Raw genomic sequence first — 14,295 nt, forward strand, 5'->3', positions numbered from 1 at the left:
CTAATGCATTAGAAAGTACTAAACAATGCGCGCATTTATCATGCACAAGAAGTACAATTGTTTAATAAAGATGAAGAAGTGAAGCTATTTTCCAAGTTTTATTCAGTTAGAACCAGAGTGTGAAAGGATGAAGCTATTATAGACGCCATTGAGCGCATCCATTGATGTATCCAGTCTGAAAGTAAAAAGTGGTATTAATGGCTCTCTCACTCTCACTGCTTTTATGTCCATCACAATTTTTATTTGGGCATCAGACATATCTCCCTTTCTCATTATGTTCTTCCCAATCCAGAGTCGATTGTCGATCCTTTCTCCTCCAGGTTTGTCTTTTCATTTTGGTTTTCTTTCATCTTCTGTTATTATCTCATTCAATCTGATTGATCTTAGTTCACAGCTTTCCTTTGGTGGTGCAGATCTCCTGGATACAACAGCAGCTGGTGCAGTTCCTTCGAAACCAGATATTAGTCCCCAGGCTAATATATTAGATGTTCCAGATGGAGAAACCGGAACTGAAGAACCACAAAAGAGTTCCAACATTGCACTATCATTTGATTCAGTAGTAGAAATAACAACTACTAGTTCTGTAGCTCCGGTCCATTCTGCTAAGAGCGCTCCAAAGACCAGTATAAATGATGGTGACAATGTCGTTTCGTGTACCGAGAAGAAGAGTTACTTGACTTCGTTTCCATCCTATCTTCTTTCATATTAACTATTGATGTTGATCTGATTTTGATTTTGTTTCTTCTCAGAGGCCTGTAATTATGCCAAGGGAGAATGGGAAGAAGACAGTAAACGACCATTATATTCTGGATTCGGTTGTAAAAAACTGCTGACAAAGATATGGTCTTGTAGGTTGACCCAACGAAAGGATTTTGCCTATGAGAAGTTTCGATGGAAGCCGTTTAATTGTGAGATGGCAGAGTTTGAAGGATCTTCATTCTTGAAAAGGTAACACTATATCTTGTTCTCAATAAGTGAAAGTTTGATCTTTTTATGTGCTTAAGTTTGTTTAATAACGTCGAAACAATGTAGCAGCAATTCATTTCTCTAATGTGTATGGTAGCAGGTGGTAAAGGCAGACCCAGTAAGAAATGTTGGGCCAGAATACGGGCTTGTAAAACACCGAGGTACTACTCGCCCTGACGGTTGGGCTTACCGGTTCCCAAGCACCAACACAACTATCGTCTATTACTGGTCCGCAAGCCTTTCTTATTTAAAGCCCATCAATACGTCAGATCGATAAAAGAATGTGGCTATGCGTCTTGATAAACCACCAGCTTTCGTGCATCGTTATCTTGAGAAATTCGACGTTTTGGTTCTTAATACAGGTGCACATTGGAACAGAGGGAAGTTCAACGAAAATGGATGGATAATGTATGTGGAAGGCGAGCCCAACACTGATAGTAATCTCGCAGATATCGGGCGGGCCAAGAATTTCAAGATCAATAGTATTGTCAACTGGGTGAATCTTCAGCTTCCTAAGCATCCAAGACTGAAAGCCTTTTTCAGAACAAACTCGCCTCGACATTTCTTTAATGGTGAATGGAATACTGGTGGAGGTTGTGATAATACAACTCCATTGAGCAGAGGAAAGGAAGTTACACAAAATGAGTCTCTTGATCTTACTGTATCTGGGGCTGTGAATGGTACAGGAGTTAAGCTGTTGGACATAACTGCCATTTCGGAGCTGAGAGACGACGGTCATTTATCACGCTACAGTATTCGGAGTAAACCCGGCACACAAGATTGTCTTCATTGGTGTTTACCCGGCGTTCCCGATACGTGGAATGAAATTCTCGTCGCTCAATTATAGGTTTTCAGTGTTTGGGTGGTCTTACGCCTCTCACGCCCGAAAAGTTAGCTGAAAGGTGCATTCCACAACCAATGTGGCATAGAAAATTCGAACTTGTGCATTGCCTATACAATCTATGGATAGAATACTGTCTTTACAGAATAAATAAATGCTGCATTAACCTTTAAAAGAATCTCCTGTTCTTAACAATCTCAAACCCTAAACCCATAAACAGAAGGGATTAGTGAAATCTTTCGTTTTCGTTGTTGTGGCTGATAACTTCTTCAGATGTTATTAAGTTGGATTCATTTCCCCTAATGCTTTTCTCGACATGCTCTACTTCTAACTTGGGTTCTTTCTTGTCAGGGTCGACGGAGACATGATGGAACCTCTCCTGTATTTTTGTCATTCCTTTTTCCACTGGTTCCATTGCTTGGTTTATTGTCAATACTACATCCTTCACAACCTAGTGTTCAGAATTGATTTATGAAAAGTTAAGAACAGTCGAAAAAGCAGTGTGTGTGTGAGAGAGAGAAGGAGAGAAGAGACTTACATGCTCACCACCTCCGACAACTATGTCCTGAACACTCTCACTTATGCTTGTTCCAGGCGCCTCAGCCCAAATTCCCCTTTGTTCGGCGACTGCTGGTATCTCCTTTCCGTCCTCCTTTACCTTCAACTTGGCTTTTGATTGAAACGATACTACTTTTCCTTGCTCAGAGGCTGTTAGATAACAATACGGTTTAGCCGAGAAGACATAAACGTGAGCTACTGCTGCAACTGCCATCTGTTCACAAAAACGAAAAAACCCAAAGTTCAATCATGACAATAAAATCAAATACAATACTATAGTAACGATCTTATCTACTAAAGATTCGTCGGGTAGCACTTTTCTTGTATGCACTTATATGCACTTTTCTTGTTGGTCCCAATGGACCGCAACACTTATGGCTGGTCTTTCATACGCCGGATAGAGACAACTTAACTTACTTCGACACATATGAGAAAATCTTGCAGTCCGTTTTGGATTCTACCCTCCTTGGGTAAAACACCGATTGCACATAACAATGCTATACCCACACCCTGCCACCAGGTTGCAAATACAATAGCTTTGAAACTAATGAACTTCGAAAGTGGTTTTATCTGTTGGAGTCTTTCATGAGTCATAGTATAAAATTGCACAAGACAATACAAAGCCCACATCTGACTAAAATTCAAAACTGCAGCTATATAAGGGTACCTGCAAATGCAAAAGTTATAACGGGTGAATCAAATTCACTGATCTTCCATCAAATATCGAGATGAAACCAAGAAGACATGCAGAAAAAGTCTATGTTTCATAGAGCTAGTACCCGAGATTGCAATCAACGATTAGTTACGAAAATATGATACTTACCCATAGTACCACTTGAATTCTCCATCACCATAGACACCAAAAAGCTCTAATAACAACGCCAAGAAGGAACAAAGCGTCTTTAGAATCATCTGAGAACCTCACGACATTAGAATTCAACAGGACTAGAAACACACACACACCTATAAGCTGCTAGGTAGAGTTTCATTTTAACTTACATATTGTACAAGACCAAATTTCACTATTGTGTATAGGTTTTCTCCGAGAACGTGTGGACGAAGAAAAAAGTTTCGGAAGGATCGATTTTGTAACTCTTGATTTTCATCGTATGCTTCCAGCAACGGCTCATAGAGATGTTTTTTCGATTCATCATCAAGTAGTTCAACAACTCTTCGCTCACCACCTACATTAGATTATGACTAATAACTGAAAGTGATAATCTAACACAATAAAACTTTTGTTTCGACACAGAAAAACCAGACGAAACAATCTCACCAGTATTGAGAGAGAGAAGATGTAGTATTTTCGGAAGAAGGGAAAAAAAAAAGAAAAGGAAAAGCTCTCACCAAGGCAAGCAACCAAATAGCTTCCAAAAGAATATAAGGCAAATGCTTCATAGCAGTTCCTTAAAATGTCACAGGCAACGGACAATCTGGGATGCCAGAGTGAGATGATCTGAAAAAGTAAAGTCTGCATTTTTGAATAATAATGTTCTACTCGATCGTCATGTGTATTTTGTAACAGGTAGGTAGGTAGGTAGGTTGAGCAAGAAGTAGGGAAGAGTGTTTTTTACTAGTAATACTTACAGACTCGCAAGCATAGAAAGGAACCATGAAAACAACAGCTACAATCCATTTTTGTTCCTGACATGTAAATAAATGATCAGTTTGGATGGAACTGTAAAACAATGATGATGATGATAATAGTACTTATATTAAGAGAAAACATATACTACTAGTAATTAAGAGAGACATATGAAAAATAATAATAATAATAATAATAATACCGGGGGATTAGTGTATGATGTGAGATGTTGGAACATAAGAAAGATAGAGATGGACAAGGCAACAAGTACACATATCCCTGCAATTGTAAGTGCTGGACCATGGAGATCACTGTATGATGTTCTATGAATTATGTTTGAGACTAAACTCATTGTCGTCCTCGATATTCCACCACCACCACCACCTATATCATCATCTTTTACCAGCATAAAAAACCTGCAACAAGTAAACAGGTAGCCCAGTTGGTAGTGCATCTACTCAGCACAATACGGATATATATATATATATATATATATATATATATATATATATATATATATATGGTTGGTGCATAAACAAATAATTATTGAAATATAACAACCTTAAGCATAAAATTGACAACCAATTCAAATTTCCTAAGAGTACATACATAGGTAAGCATAAAATTGACAACCTTTTTAGTGCACATCAATCAATCAATCAATGGAACTCAAGAGCATATAGTAATAATTTCGATTCTCAACAAATACCAAATAAATTTATGAATCTGACTGACTGACCTGTTCTGATAGAATCCACCGCCGATCTTCATCTGTTGATAAGTTTAACTGACCAAATAAAATGGATAACAGAGTAGTAGCTAGTAGGAGGAGAAGGAGAATGAATATACATGAGTATATATAGCTTATTAAAAACGGAAGCTCAGATGTTGACACGCCCACAAATCTGTTTTCCCATCTCCACGTGCCCCTCCCCCCAAATTAAGTCATCCAACTCAACTTGGAAATCAATCCCTACGTACGTACTCAATGTTGTCCAATATTAAGTAGAGATCCCCCAATATTTACATTATTCATGACTATATATATCATGAGCCTAGCAACCACCACCACCACCGATGCCTTTGTTTCGTGCCGCCGCTTTTTCTAAAAGATCCAGCTTGGTCAATATTTACTACTCAGTGCCCGATTTAATAAAATCATTCGAAAAATTTCTGTTTTTGTTTTTTGCACCGCTTTCCAAACACAACAAGGTGCTCATGAAGATTTGTTCAATGTCGTCCTAAGAAAAATTGTTGGCAAAGAAGATTCATTGCAAATATAAGACAAGTCTGAGGCAGGCAGGACAATGTACTACTAGTTCAAGAAATTACCAGGCAGGCAGGCAGGCAGAAAAGAACCCTTTGACCCTCCTAGCTGGGCGGATTCATTGGAACGGAAACGGACCAAATAAATCCCAACCGTAGTAGAGACTAGGGCAAAAAGACATCCTCCTCTATTAGAGAAAAGACAAGTAGTAGTAGTACAAACCAGAAGGCCTCTTCTCTCTCTGCTCATCTGTTGAAGTTGATCTTCCTTCTAACTAGGAGGGTAAGTCAGTCATCATACTTATATATTCATACTAGTACGTAGTAATGGAGGAGGATCGAAGAGGTCCCAGAGGTATCCCCTTGGGAACTATGGGGGGGGAGGATTCTGTTTATGTGAATGGTGTTATTTATTGGTGCAGTGTTGACCTTAATGTTGGAGCCTGGAAAAGTGAATATCGTCCTATATTCATACTGGGGGCATTTGATGTAGGAAGAGAAAACTTCAGAAATATCTTTCATCACCTCCCTATCGTTTCCAAGGAGAATACAACCCCCTCGATAGTCCATCGACAGTGTGAGTACGTTATTTTATTACAAGTGAGTGGGCGTTTAGGCATGTTAGTCAACAATTGTATGTTCAAAATGTATGTATATGAAGATGATGATGATTACAAGTTGGAAGAGGAGATCAATAAAACGCCTATTAGTAGCAACGGTTGTTTTCCAAGTAAGAGCGTCCAAAGATGCAAGTAGTATCACAGTACCTTTTAACTTGGAGAAATGTAGTGGTGTTAGGTTTTGTAAGTTTGTAGGATCATATGACAAAATAATCTTATTAGCACAATCTGAGGGACCGGATTGTTATAAACAAGTAGGGAAGAAGAAATGTGTGTCTTTTTATTCTTATAATTGGAAAAAGGGCAGTTTGAGAGAGTTTGAAGTAAGTGGAATCCCCTCGTCTGTTCCACATTCATGCACCGGAAGTTTTGTTACTACTTTCTTGGAGAACCTTCTACCAATTAACAATAACTGCTAGCACATCATTGTAGCGGACGGACCAACTTCATTCCATCCTTGTAAGAAGTAAGGTGGCTTGTTTTGATTTATATTACTTTTGGGTAAAGTTTTGTTTCTTTTGAATGATGAAACTTTTTCAATGCTATAACTTCCCTACTGTCTTGTATTTTAGTTTCTACTTGTCTCAATGAATGACTAAGAGGTGTAGGCTCAATATCTTAGCAGAGCTTGTAGAAAAAAAAAAGTTGCTTGAAGGTTTTGCCTCTGGAGCTATTTTTACTGCCTTTCTAGGAGCTTCAACTGCCTTGCTAAGCAGCTCTATGCGCGGACACAAATACTTCATAGCCCATTGACCTAGAAACCTTTTTGAAAGAGCTAAAGCTGTTTTCTACCATATAAACTTTTTCTTTGGAGACCTGTAAGTATTCAAATTAGCAACACTCTCTAGCCACTACTTCGATGTGTAGTAGCTCGTTTTGGTTCATTCACTGGCCAAGCCAACAGCAATTTCAGCGGATAAGTGATCCCGGTTACATATGATATTGGAAAAGATGGTGTGCACTCAAAAGAGTAGACTTAACGATGCTGATCCAGGTATTCCTTAGTTTACTAACGTTGGATAGGACAAACGGAAAAACATGGTTCGAGGAGTAATCTCGTCATTGCTCTTATCCTATTATCCGTGTAGCGGATGAGGTAGGAGGGCATCCAAAATGTCAGTCATATTCGAACGATTCAGAAAAGATTGCCATGACCGCACAGCAAAGATGACTCACAAGAAATGCTCTAATTTCAATTCATCCAAAACACACAATCATCCCATGTATAAACAAATTAAAAAAAAAAAAAAAAAATCCTATAACATATCCAAAATATCAGTAATTTTTCGTACGATTCATAGAGTGGGAGAGACATATACTCATTCCCAATTACTCAATTTCATTCAACTATTATTCTAACATTAGAAAACCAAACCATTAAGAAACTGAATGAATTTCGGTAGCTTACGACTACTTGAGATCAGTCAACTATCTATCTCCTCCTGGAGTTCAAGGAAATTTGGTGTCCTTCAAAGAAATCCAAGATGGCATTCTCAATATCTTCTACTGAATACTTGATGTACATCTCTGGGTGCCTCTCATTCTCTATTATGCTCCTGAATCTCCCTAGAAAAGATCGATAAGCCGGTATAACATTCTCTGTTATTGATATCCTTAGTTCTTCTCTTAACTGTATATCTCTTACCACCCATGTTACTTGTGTTCTATGAACTTCTTCGAATATCGAATTGAATGTCTTGAATCTTTCTCTCAATACTTTCTTTGACACCCCAGAGGAGAAACTACCACTTGTATGTAATCCTTCATCTCTCAAGCAATATAGAATTCTCATCCATGTCGATCTCTGGTAACTAGTAGCCGATTGCCTTACTTTCCCCGATAGCTTCTTTAAGTAGTCGTCTCCGATCATCTCTTGGAGCTCAGGTGATTCTTTGACCTTATGAAGGATATAGTGAATGTTGTTCATGAGAAAAAGATGAGGTAGAGATGGGTCTTTGTAGTGCTTCGATTTTTCTTCCATGTTTACTTGTAAGTTCAATATGATCCATATCAAATGGAGTGCTAATGGTGATCGATTTTCCGTCTCAGAAGTTGTTATTTGATCAGTAACTGATGAGGAGAATTGGGTAGACGTAGTGGTAGTAGTAATGGGGTTTGAAACAATCAATTCAATCAATGTCTGTTTATAATCAGAGATCAAACTGATATAATTCATAACATACCTTGTTAATGGATGAATTGTTCCTCCAGGTACTGGGACTTTAGATGGCTCTTGTTGAACTGCATCCTCAAACTCGATCACAATCCCTCTCGCTGCATCTGCGAGTCTTGATAGAATCTCAGAAGCTTGAATTCGAATTGACTCCAACAAATTTGATTCGAATACTTGTTCAATATCTGGTAGAAGATCTGATAAAGAATCATGGAGGTCTAAAATCTTGAATAGTCTCTCAGGTGCTCTGTTACTTATACTAATTGCATCAGCAAAGTTCAAGAGCTGAACTGCTGGACTCTTAACAATCTCCACGAAACAAGATTCGTCGGCTGAATCTTCGAAGATCTGTTCACAGAGTCTCTTCTCACTTGCAAATAGAACTCTTACACAAACTGTTGCTGCTCTAATCCATCTTCTAATCTTAACTTCCAAAACATCCCATTCTAGTTTTTGAATATCACTGATACTGAGTTTTTCGACTTTTAGATGTCTTAAGCTTGCTTCAATGGTTGGCTTTCGAATACTTCCATATACATGTAAACATTCGCGTAAATACCCGGCAGAGATCATTCTCTTAGCTATACTATGAAGATCATTAATGGCTTCTTCTGGGATCAGATCAATCTCATGAATACCACTTGTCGATCGATAACTAGTACTAGTACTACCTTCTCCTTCATGACCTGTATTCTGTTCTTTATGTTCTGGGTCGTCATCTTCTTCGTGTTCTTCTTCTTCTTCTTCTTCGAAACTGAAATCTCCTGAACTTTTTTTGATTCTAGAACTTGGGTATCTAAACTTTGAAGAAGAAGAACTTATAAGTACTGAATCAGTTTCAGTTTGGTTGGTATGGGTGATCAATATATGATGAAATTCATCTTCAAGTCTAGCCATGGCAATTTGTATTGTAGTTTGGGTACTTTTATGTTGATTACCAAAAACTGTAAAAGCATCCATAGATCTTTGAATTTCATCAACAGCTTGTAAATATTGATCAACTTCAATTCTATCACCATCAAAGATCATAATTTGTTCTTTTCTTTCCTCTAATCCTCCCCACCTTTGAATACACTTCTCAGCTTGTTCAATTTCTTCTGAAATGTTTTCTGCTGATTCCATGGTGACCTCAAAACAGTTTTATTGGTGGTGGTGGTGGTGGTTTAACCTCTGAAAATTTTCAAGCTTTTGTAATGGGGTTAGTGAGATGAAATTATTAGACCAACGACAGAGAGAGAGAGAGAGAGAGAGAGAGAGAGAGAGAGAGAGAGAGAGAGAGAGAGAATATTTTGGTCTGTTTTGAAGATCAATCTTGATACAACCAGAGAAAGGTGAGTTAGACTCTGGGTAGAAAATGATATCAACGGTCAAAATATTCTTTGGAATCTTTATTACAATCTAAAGAGAGTTGACCCTCAAATTCTTGCCGTCCATTTCATTTTCTGCGAACAATCGGTTTTGACATTTGGTGGCTCAATCATTTTCCTTGGAAGATTTTTTTATTTCTTTTGCAATGGTTTCCTTGGAAGATTTTTTGGTCTTGAAAGGCAACTAACTAGTTGGCTTTGGTCTTGGTTTTCAAGTCAAAGATGTATAGAGTTTGAATGTTTGATGGAATGAATGCTCTTTTTGTTAGAGAATTAGAAATAGTCAACAATCCATCTTGATGGTTAAAATGAGTTGAAGATTTGTGATAAAGGGATACGATTGAAGGTCATAATTTAACAACTCATGGGTTTGATGTATGCTTACATTATTTTATAACTATGACAACTTTATATATTTTGTCTTTATAATTTTGAATTCCTAATACAAAATGTATGAGACAGCTTTTCTTTTATATTTTAAAATCATGGGTCATATTTTAAATACGAACAATAGTTTAATTCAACTTTTCTTCAAAACATCGGTTTCAACTTTCAACTCTCACCTTAAAACTTTCAACAAAAAGAAACTCTCAGCTTAAAAGAGAGTGTTGAGATTAGGAAAAGAGAACGACCATATTGCTAAACACATATTTTGGTCTCAAAAGTCGCACTGACAACAAATATATAAGAGGTTTATTGAGAGTTTAAACTGTTTGCTTTTGTTGTTAACTTTACAAAATCAATTGTAACATTTTTATTTATGTATTTATGAAAAAAGTAAAAAAAGTTTGTAATTCTTGAGATAGTTTTTCATGTAGAAATGAGGGACCATGATAGGAGAATGTGTGGGTTGGAAACTTAGAGAAGGTAGTGACCACAAAGAATGAGAAGAGGTTGTAGATATTAATCCTATGTCATGGGAAGAAAATAATAAATAACAAAAATGTTGTTTAACTCGAAAACGAAGTCGACTTCAACCCGAAAGCTGATGTGACCTGCTCCAATTGGTCCACATACAGAGAGAAAAGGTCTGGACCACCGGGAACTGCTCACATCAGTTCACATGCCGAGGTCCGCCCCCATTTTTGGGCCAAACAATATTTCTTAACAAAGAAAGTAATTGTTTGGCCACACATATACTTAAATAACAAATTTCAACAAAAAAAAAATATACTTAAATAACAAAATAAAATGCAGCCAAAGCCCAAAGAAATCAAGGAAATAAGAAATTAGTAAAGAGACATTCCAAAGGAGAAAAGATACATAATTTTTTTTTTTTGAAAAAGGAAATTACATAAAAATTATCCTAATAAAAAGTTTTAAGATTGATATAACCTCCCAAACTATGCCTAAAAAACAAGCAACATGAAATCTCTTCCTTCCCCATTATAACCCAAAACAAATAAATACCCTTCAAAACTTTAGTATAAAAATTAAAAAGTACCAATGAATAATATAAATTGTTATTTTGGCCTTTGATTTTGAAATTCTTGTAAGAAAAAAAAAACACACCCTTCATCAATAAATATACTTATTTCTTCATCATGTTCATTGTGTTTGGATCATAACTTCTCACCTCAAGAACATGAGGATATTTATCATTTCACCCATTTGGAGGAAGAAAGTTAGATAGGAAGAAAGAAAGAGAAAGATGTACAAAGAGAAAGAGAAGGTTTTCGTTTTCGAGTTTTTCGTAACTTTTTGTTTTTAAATTGACAAGAAAATATATAAAAAAAAAGAAAAAAAAAGGAATTTAGCATCCTATGAAGTCCCAAGATTTTCCCATGTCATTTGAATTTCAACCATTTTTCATCGAAAATTGAGTTCACCCCTCAAACACGTCCAAAGCATGAGAGTTTTGATCAGCATATCCATCTCTAAGTGAAGGTGCAAATTGAATTCCTCCTTGATTTCTCTCTACTTGTATATCTTCTATCCTTCTAATAGCTTCTTTCATATCAAGTCTTTGTTCTGGATTTGGTTCAACACAAGCAGCACCAATATGTAAAAGCCTTTCCATCTCACTAATCGAACTTTTCGAACCTGAGATTTCCGGATCGAATAACTCTGCTTCTCTCTTTTCAGCAATGGCTGATAGTACCCATTGAACGACATCGGTTCCACCTTTACCATTGTTTAGATATTGAGAAGGGAATTTTCCTGTAAGGATTTCAAGTATGACAATGCCTAAGCAATAGACGTCGCATTTTGGAGATACTTGATGAAATTGTACCGATTCAGGTGCTTTATAAGCTAACATGGCTTGAGCCGATTGGGTTGTGTTCACTAATGAACAAAACCCGTAATCGGCTAGTAATGGTTCATAATCCGAACCTAGAAGAATATTGCTTGACTTGAGATTTCCATGAGGAACACTATAAGAACTAAGTTCATTATGTAGAAAACCCATTCCTCGTGCGATTCCTTGAACTATCTTTAGACGGGCAGGCCAGTCGAGCTCCGAATGACAAGGTCCTCGGTCACCTATAATCACAAAACAGAAATTTAGCCATAGACAATTTCAAAAAGGAGCAATGATAGGGAATAAGAAAAACTACGCAGACTCTGGGTAGAAACCTTATGTGGTTTGTTGTGATTCGTGCTTCAAATGATTCTGATCCACTTAACCACGAATCACGGCAAGCCACGTAGGAATTTTGCCTAGTTTTTCTTGTTCCCCATCATTGCTCAAAATTCTATGGTGGTCGATAAAGCCATAATAAGTCATGTACCGTGCAAGAGATATAACAAGCTTCCTTTGGGAACGTATTCGTGAATTAAAAGTTTTTCCTCTTTCCGATAATGATAAGCCAATGGCGTCAATATATTTCGGTGTCTTAACTTTCCGAGTTGTTTCATTTCCATATCAAATCCGTCTTTACCGAGTTTATTCATCTCTCTCATTCTCTTCACCACAACTGCAACTCCATTCGACATAACTGCCTTATAAGCCGACCCTAAGCTTCCATTACCCAATACCTCTGCTGCAGCTTTCATCAAATCGGGTAACCCGAATATTCCCTTGTCTTCATTCACCATAACCAAATCTCCCACACCTGCATTTTTACTACCATGACTTGAACCTTTTCGGGTACTTGATTCACTTCCTTTTCGACTTGATTCAGTTCCCCTTTTCGTTGATCCTGCTATCACTTGTACTTCCATTGGCTCATCAAGATTTTCCCTTTCAAATACATCAAATTCTTCCTTTCTTCTCTTCATTACTAAAATTGCTGCAACTACAAGCAATAGAAGCATTGATATCAAAATCACCATCGCTGCAGCTAATTTCGTCGGCTCTGGGCTTGCTTGTTTGGTTGTCGCTACCGGGTCAAGGCTACTTGCAGCCGTGGTGGTGGTGGTGGCTGTTCCTCCTCCTCCTCCTCCTGTTGAAGCTGAAGATTTACAATCCTTATCTAACTGTGTCCCACAAAGTCCAGTATTTCCTGCGAAAGAGCTCTTGTCGAACTTTGACAGAGTACCCGGAATTTCTCCTTCGAGTTTATTATTAGACAAGTCAAGGGAAGACAAAGTTGATTGTGAAAATGAAGGAATGGTTCCCGAAAATTGATTGTGCTCAAGATGGAGCTCAATGAGATGAGGCACTAACGTCAACGATACTGGTATGTTTCCTGTAAATGCATTACCGGATAACCAAACCTTCTTCAGAGATTCCATCTTCGCGAAAAAATCCGATGGTATTTCACCTGAAAACTTATTCCCTGATACAAATATACCCTTTAAAGCACCGAGACGATTGAAATCAGGAATTGGTCCAGAGAATTCATTGTTAATTATACTAATAGTTCGAAGTCCGGAAATTTGAAGCAGAGCATCGGTGTCGATAGTTCCAGAGAGACCCAATTGTCCAAGATGAAGACCCGTAACGATTCCTTCATAACAAACAACACCAAGCCATGAATTTTTCCCGGAGCAAGGTACAGAATCGTCGGTCCATGAATCGAGAGCCTTTTTCGAATCGTTGAGAGATTTTTTGAGTTTCATAAGAGCTTGAGTCTCTGTAATTGAATATATTAATGGAGGGAATAGAAAGAAGAAAATGAGAAGGAAGAGAAGGGAAGAATGGGATGGATGGAGAAGACGATGAACAGCGGCCATTGCTTGACCTTGAGAGATCAAACACCTTCAGAAGGGAAGGAAATGTCCGCCGTTCTAGCTAGAGAGAGAAATGAGGAATCAAGATGTTATCTTGATTTGTTATTTTTGGATTGTTCTTCTTTTTTTGTTCTGTTTTGCTCTGTTCATGTTTGATGTGGTGATGAAAACAGGGGAGGAGGTGTTTGTGGGGTTAGACTTTAGAGAGAGAAAGCTGACCCCACTAAGAATAGATTTTGAGATTCCTAAGAGAGAGAGAGAGAGGTAGAATTTCAACCATTTTGACCAAATCAGAGGTGAAACAGTTAATATGGTTGATGAATGAATGTCATCCCTAAGAGCACAACTCTTAACTTGGAGGGAGATGTCACTCTAGCAAAAAGGATTTGGTAAATAGCTCATTACATAATCCACTTCTTGAGTCTAACACATGACTTGGGCAAAATAGATTGGAAATATGTGGTGATGGCCTTTCAAATAAGTTAAATGCTAGATTTGCACTCCCACAGGTCGAACTACGACTTTCGTACTGCAACGTAGATGCATTACCAACTAGACTACCAGTTGTTGGCGAACGTAATGTTTTTTAGTTCCTCTGCCTGCTAGCATATGAAAGAACAATTTAATGCAAAGGAGTCTGTATCACCAGATCAACGGTCTACGATCTCGCATGCGTGAGCGACACATACTTATCTCTTTCTGTCCTAGAACGGACAACAGTCTGGCTCATAGCTTGGCCGCAGATATAATGACGCGTAGATTAGTCTTCAATCTCTATGGTTAATTTGTATTACTTTTTAGTC

The 14,295-nt window shown here is 37.7% G+C and overlaps 5 protein-coding genes across 6 annotated transcripts; 2 read left to right on the plus strand and 3 right to left on the minus strand.

Annotated features, from left to right (window-relative positions):
* The first annotated feature begins 83 nt into the window (after nt 1–83).
* Nucleotides 84–1,196, plus strand: LOC147540740 (uncharacterized). Its single transcript, XM_086640464.1, has 4 exons — nt 84–320; nt 414–668; nt 750–948; nt 1,067–1,196. The coding sequence occupies exons 1-4, from the start codon at nt 224–226 to the stop codon at nt 1,071–1,073; spliced, it is 558 nt and encodes a 185-aa protein (XP_086496590.1). The 5' UTR covers nt 84–223; the 3' UTR covers nt 1,074–1,196.
* A 59-nt stretch (nt 1,197–1,255) lies between these two features.
* Nucleotides 1,256–1,813, plus strand: LOC147540741 (protein trichome birefringence-like 16). The gene has a single exon (XM_086643239.1). The coding sequence runs from the start codon at nt 1,256–1,258 to the stop codon at nt 1,811–1,813; it is 558 nt and encodes a 185-aa protein (XP_086499365.1).
* Nucleotides 1,814–1,877: 64 nt separating this feature from the next.
* On the minus strand, nt 1,878–6,057 carry LOC147540742 (protein LAZ1 homolog 2-like). 2 transcript variants are annotated; one of them, XM_086640460.1, is made up of 10 exons: nt 5,283–6,057; nt 4,690–5,191; nt 4,153–4,366; nt 3,953–4,009; nt 3,713–3,821; nt 3,365–3,549; nt 3,189–3,277; nt 2,783–3,032; nt 2,346–2,579; nt 1,878–2,258 (listed from the first exon to the last, which is right to left on the minus strand). In XM_086640460.1, the coding sequence occupies exons 2-10, from the start codon at nt 4,719–4,721 to the stop codon at nt 2,034–2,036; spliced, it is 1,395 nt and encodes a 464-aa protein (XP_086496586.1). In that variant the 5' UTR covers nt 4,722–5,191; nt 5,283–6,057; the 3' UTR covers nt 1,878–2,033. The 2 variants fall into 2 exon arrangements, with proteins under 2 accessions (XP_086496586.1, XP_086496585.1); XM_086640459.1 differs by having other exon boundaries at nt 4,690–5,732.
* Nucleotides 6,058–7,004: 947 nt separating this feature from the next.
* On the minus strand, nt 7,005–9,552 carry LOC147540743 (exocyst complex component EXO70B1-like). Its single transcript, XM_086640457.1, has one exon. It carries the CDS (start codon nt 9,129–9,131, stop codon nt 7,269–7,271), a length of 1,863 nt encoding a protein of 620 aa, XP_086496583.1. The 5' UTR covers nt 9,132–9,552; the 3' UTR covers nt 7,005–7,268.
* Nucleotides 9,553–10,598: 1,046 nt separating this feature from the next.
* On the minus strand, nt 10,599–13,723 carry LOC147540744 (pollen receptor-like kinase 3). The gene is made up of 2 exons (XM_086640455.1): nt 12,109–13,723; nt 10,599–11,860 (listed from the first exon to the last, which is right to left on the minus strand). The coding sequence occupies exons 1-2, from the start codon at nt 13,493–13,495 to the stop codon at nt 11,202–11,204; spliced, it is 2,046 nt and encodes a 681-aa protein (XP_086496581.1). The 5' UTR covers nt 13,496–13,723; the 3' UTR covers nt 10,599–11,201.
* Between the last annotated feature and the right edge of the window lie 572 nt (nt 13,724–14,295).

Source organism: Eschscholzia californica, unplaced genomic scaffold (assembly GCF_041429995.1).
Source record: "Eschscholzia californica isolate CP2 unplaced genomic scaffold, dmEscCali1.0.p SCAF_5, whole genome shotgun sequence".
Taxonomy (NCBI): domain Eukaryota; kingdom Viridiplantae; phylum Streptophyta; class Magnoliopsida; order Ranunculales; family Papaveraceae; genus Eschscholzia; species Eschscholzia californica.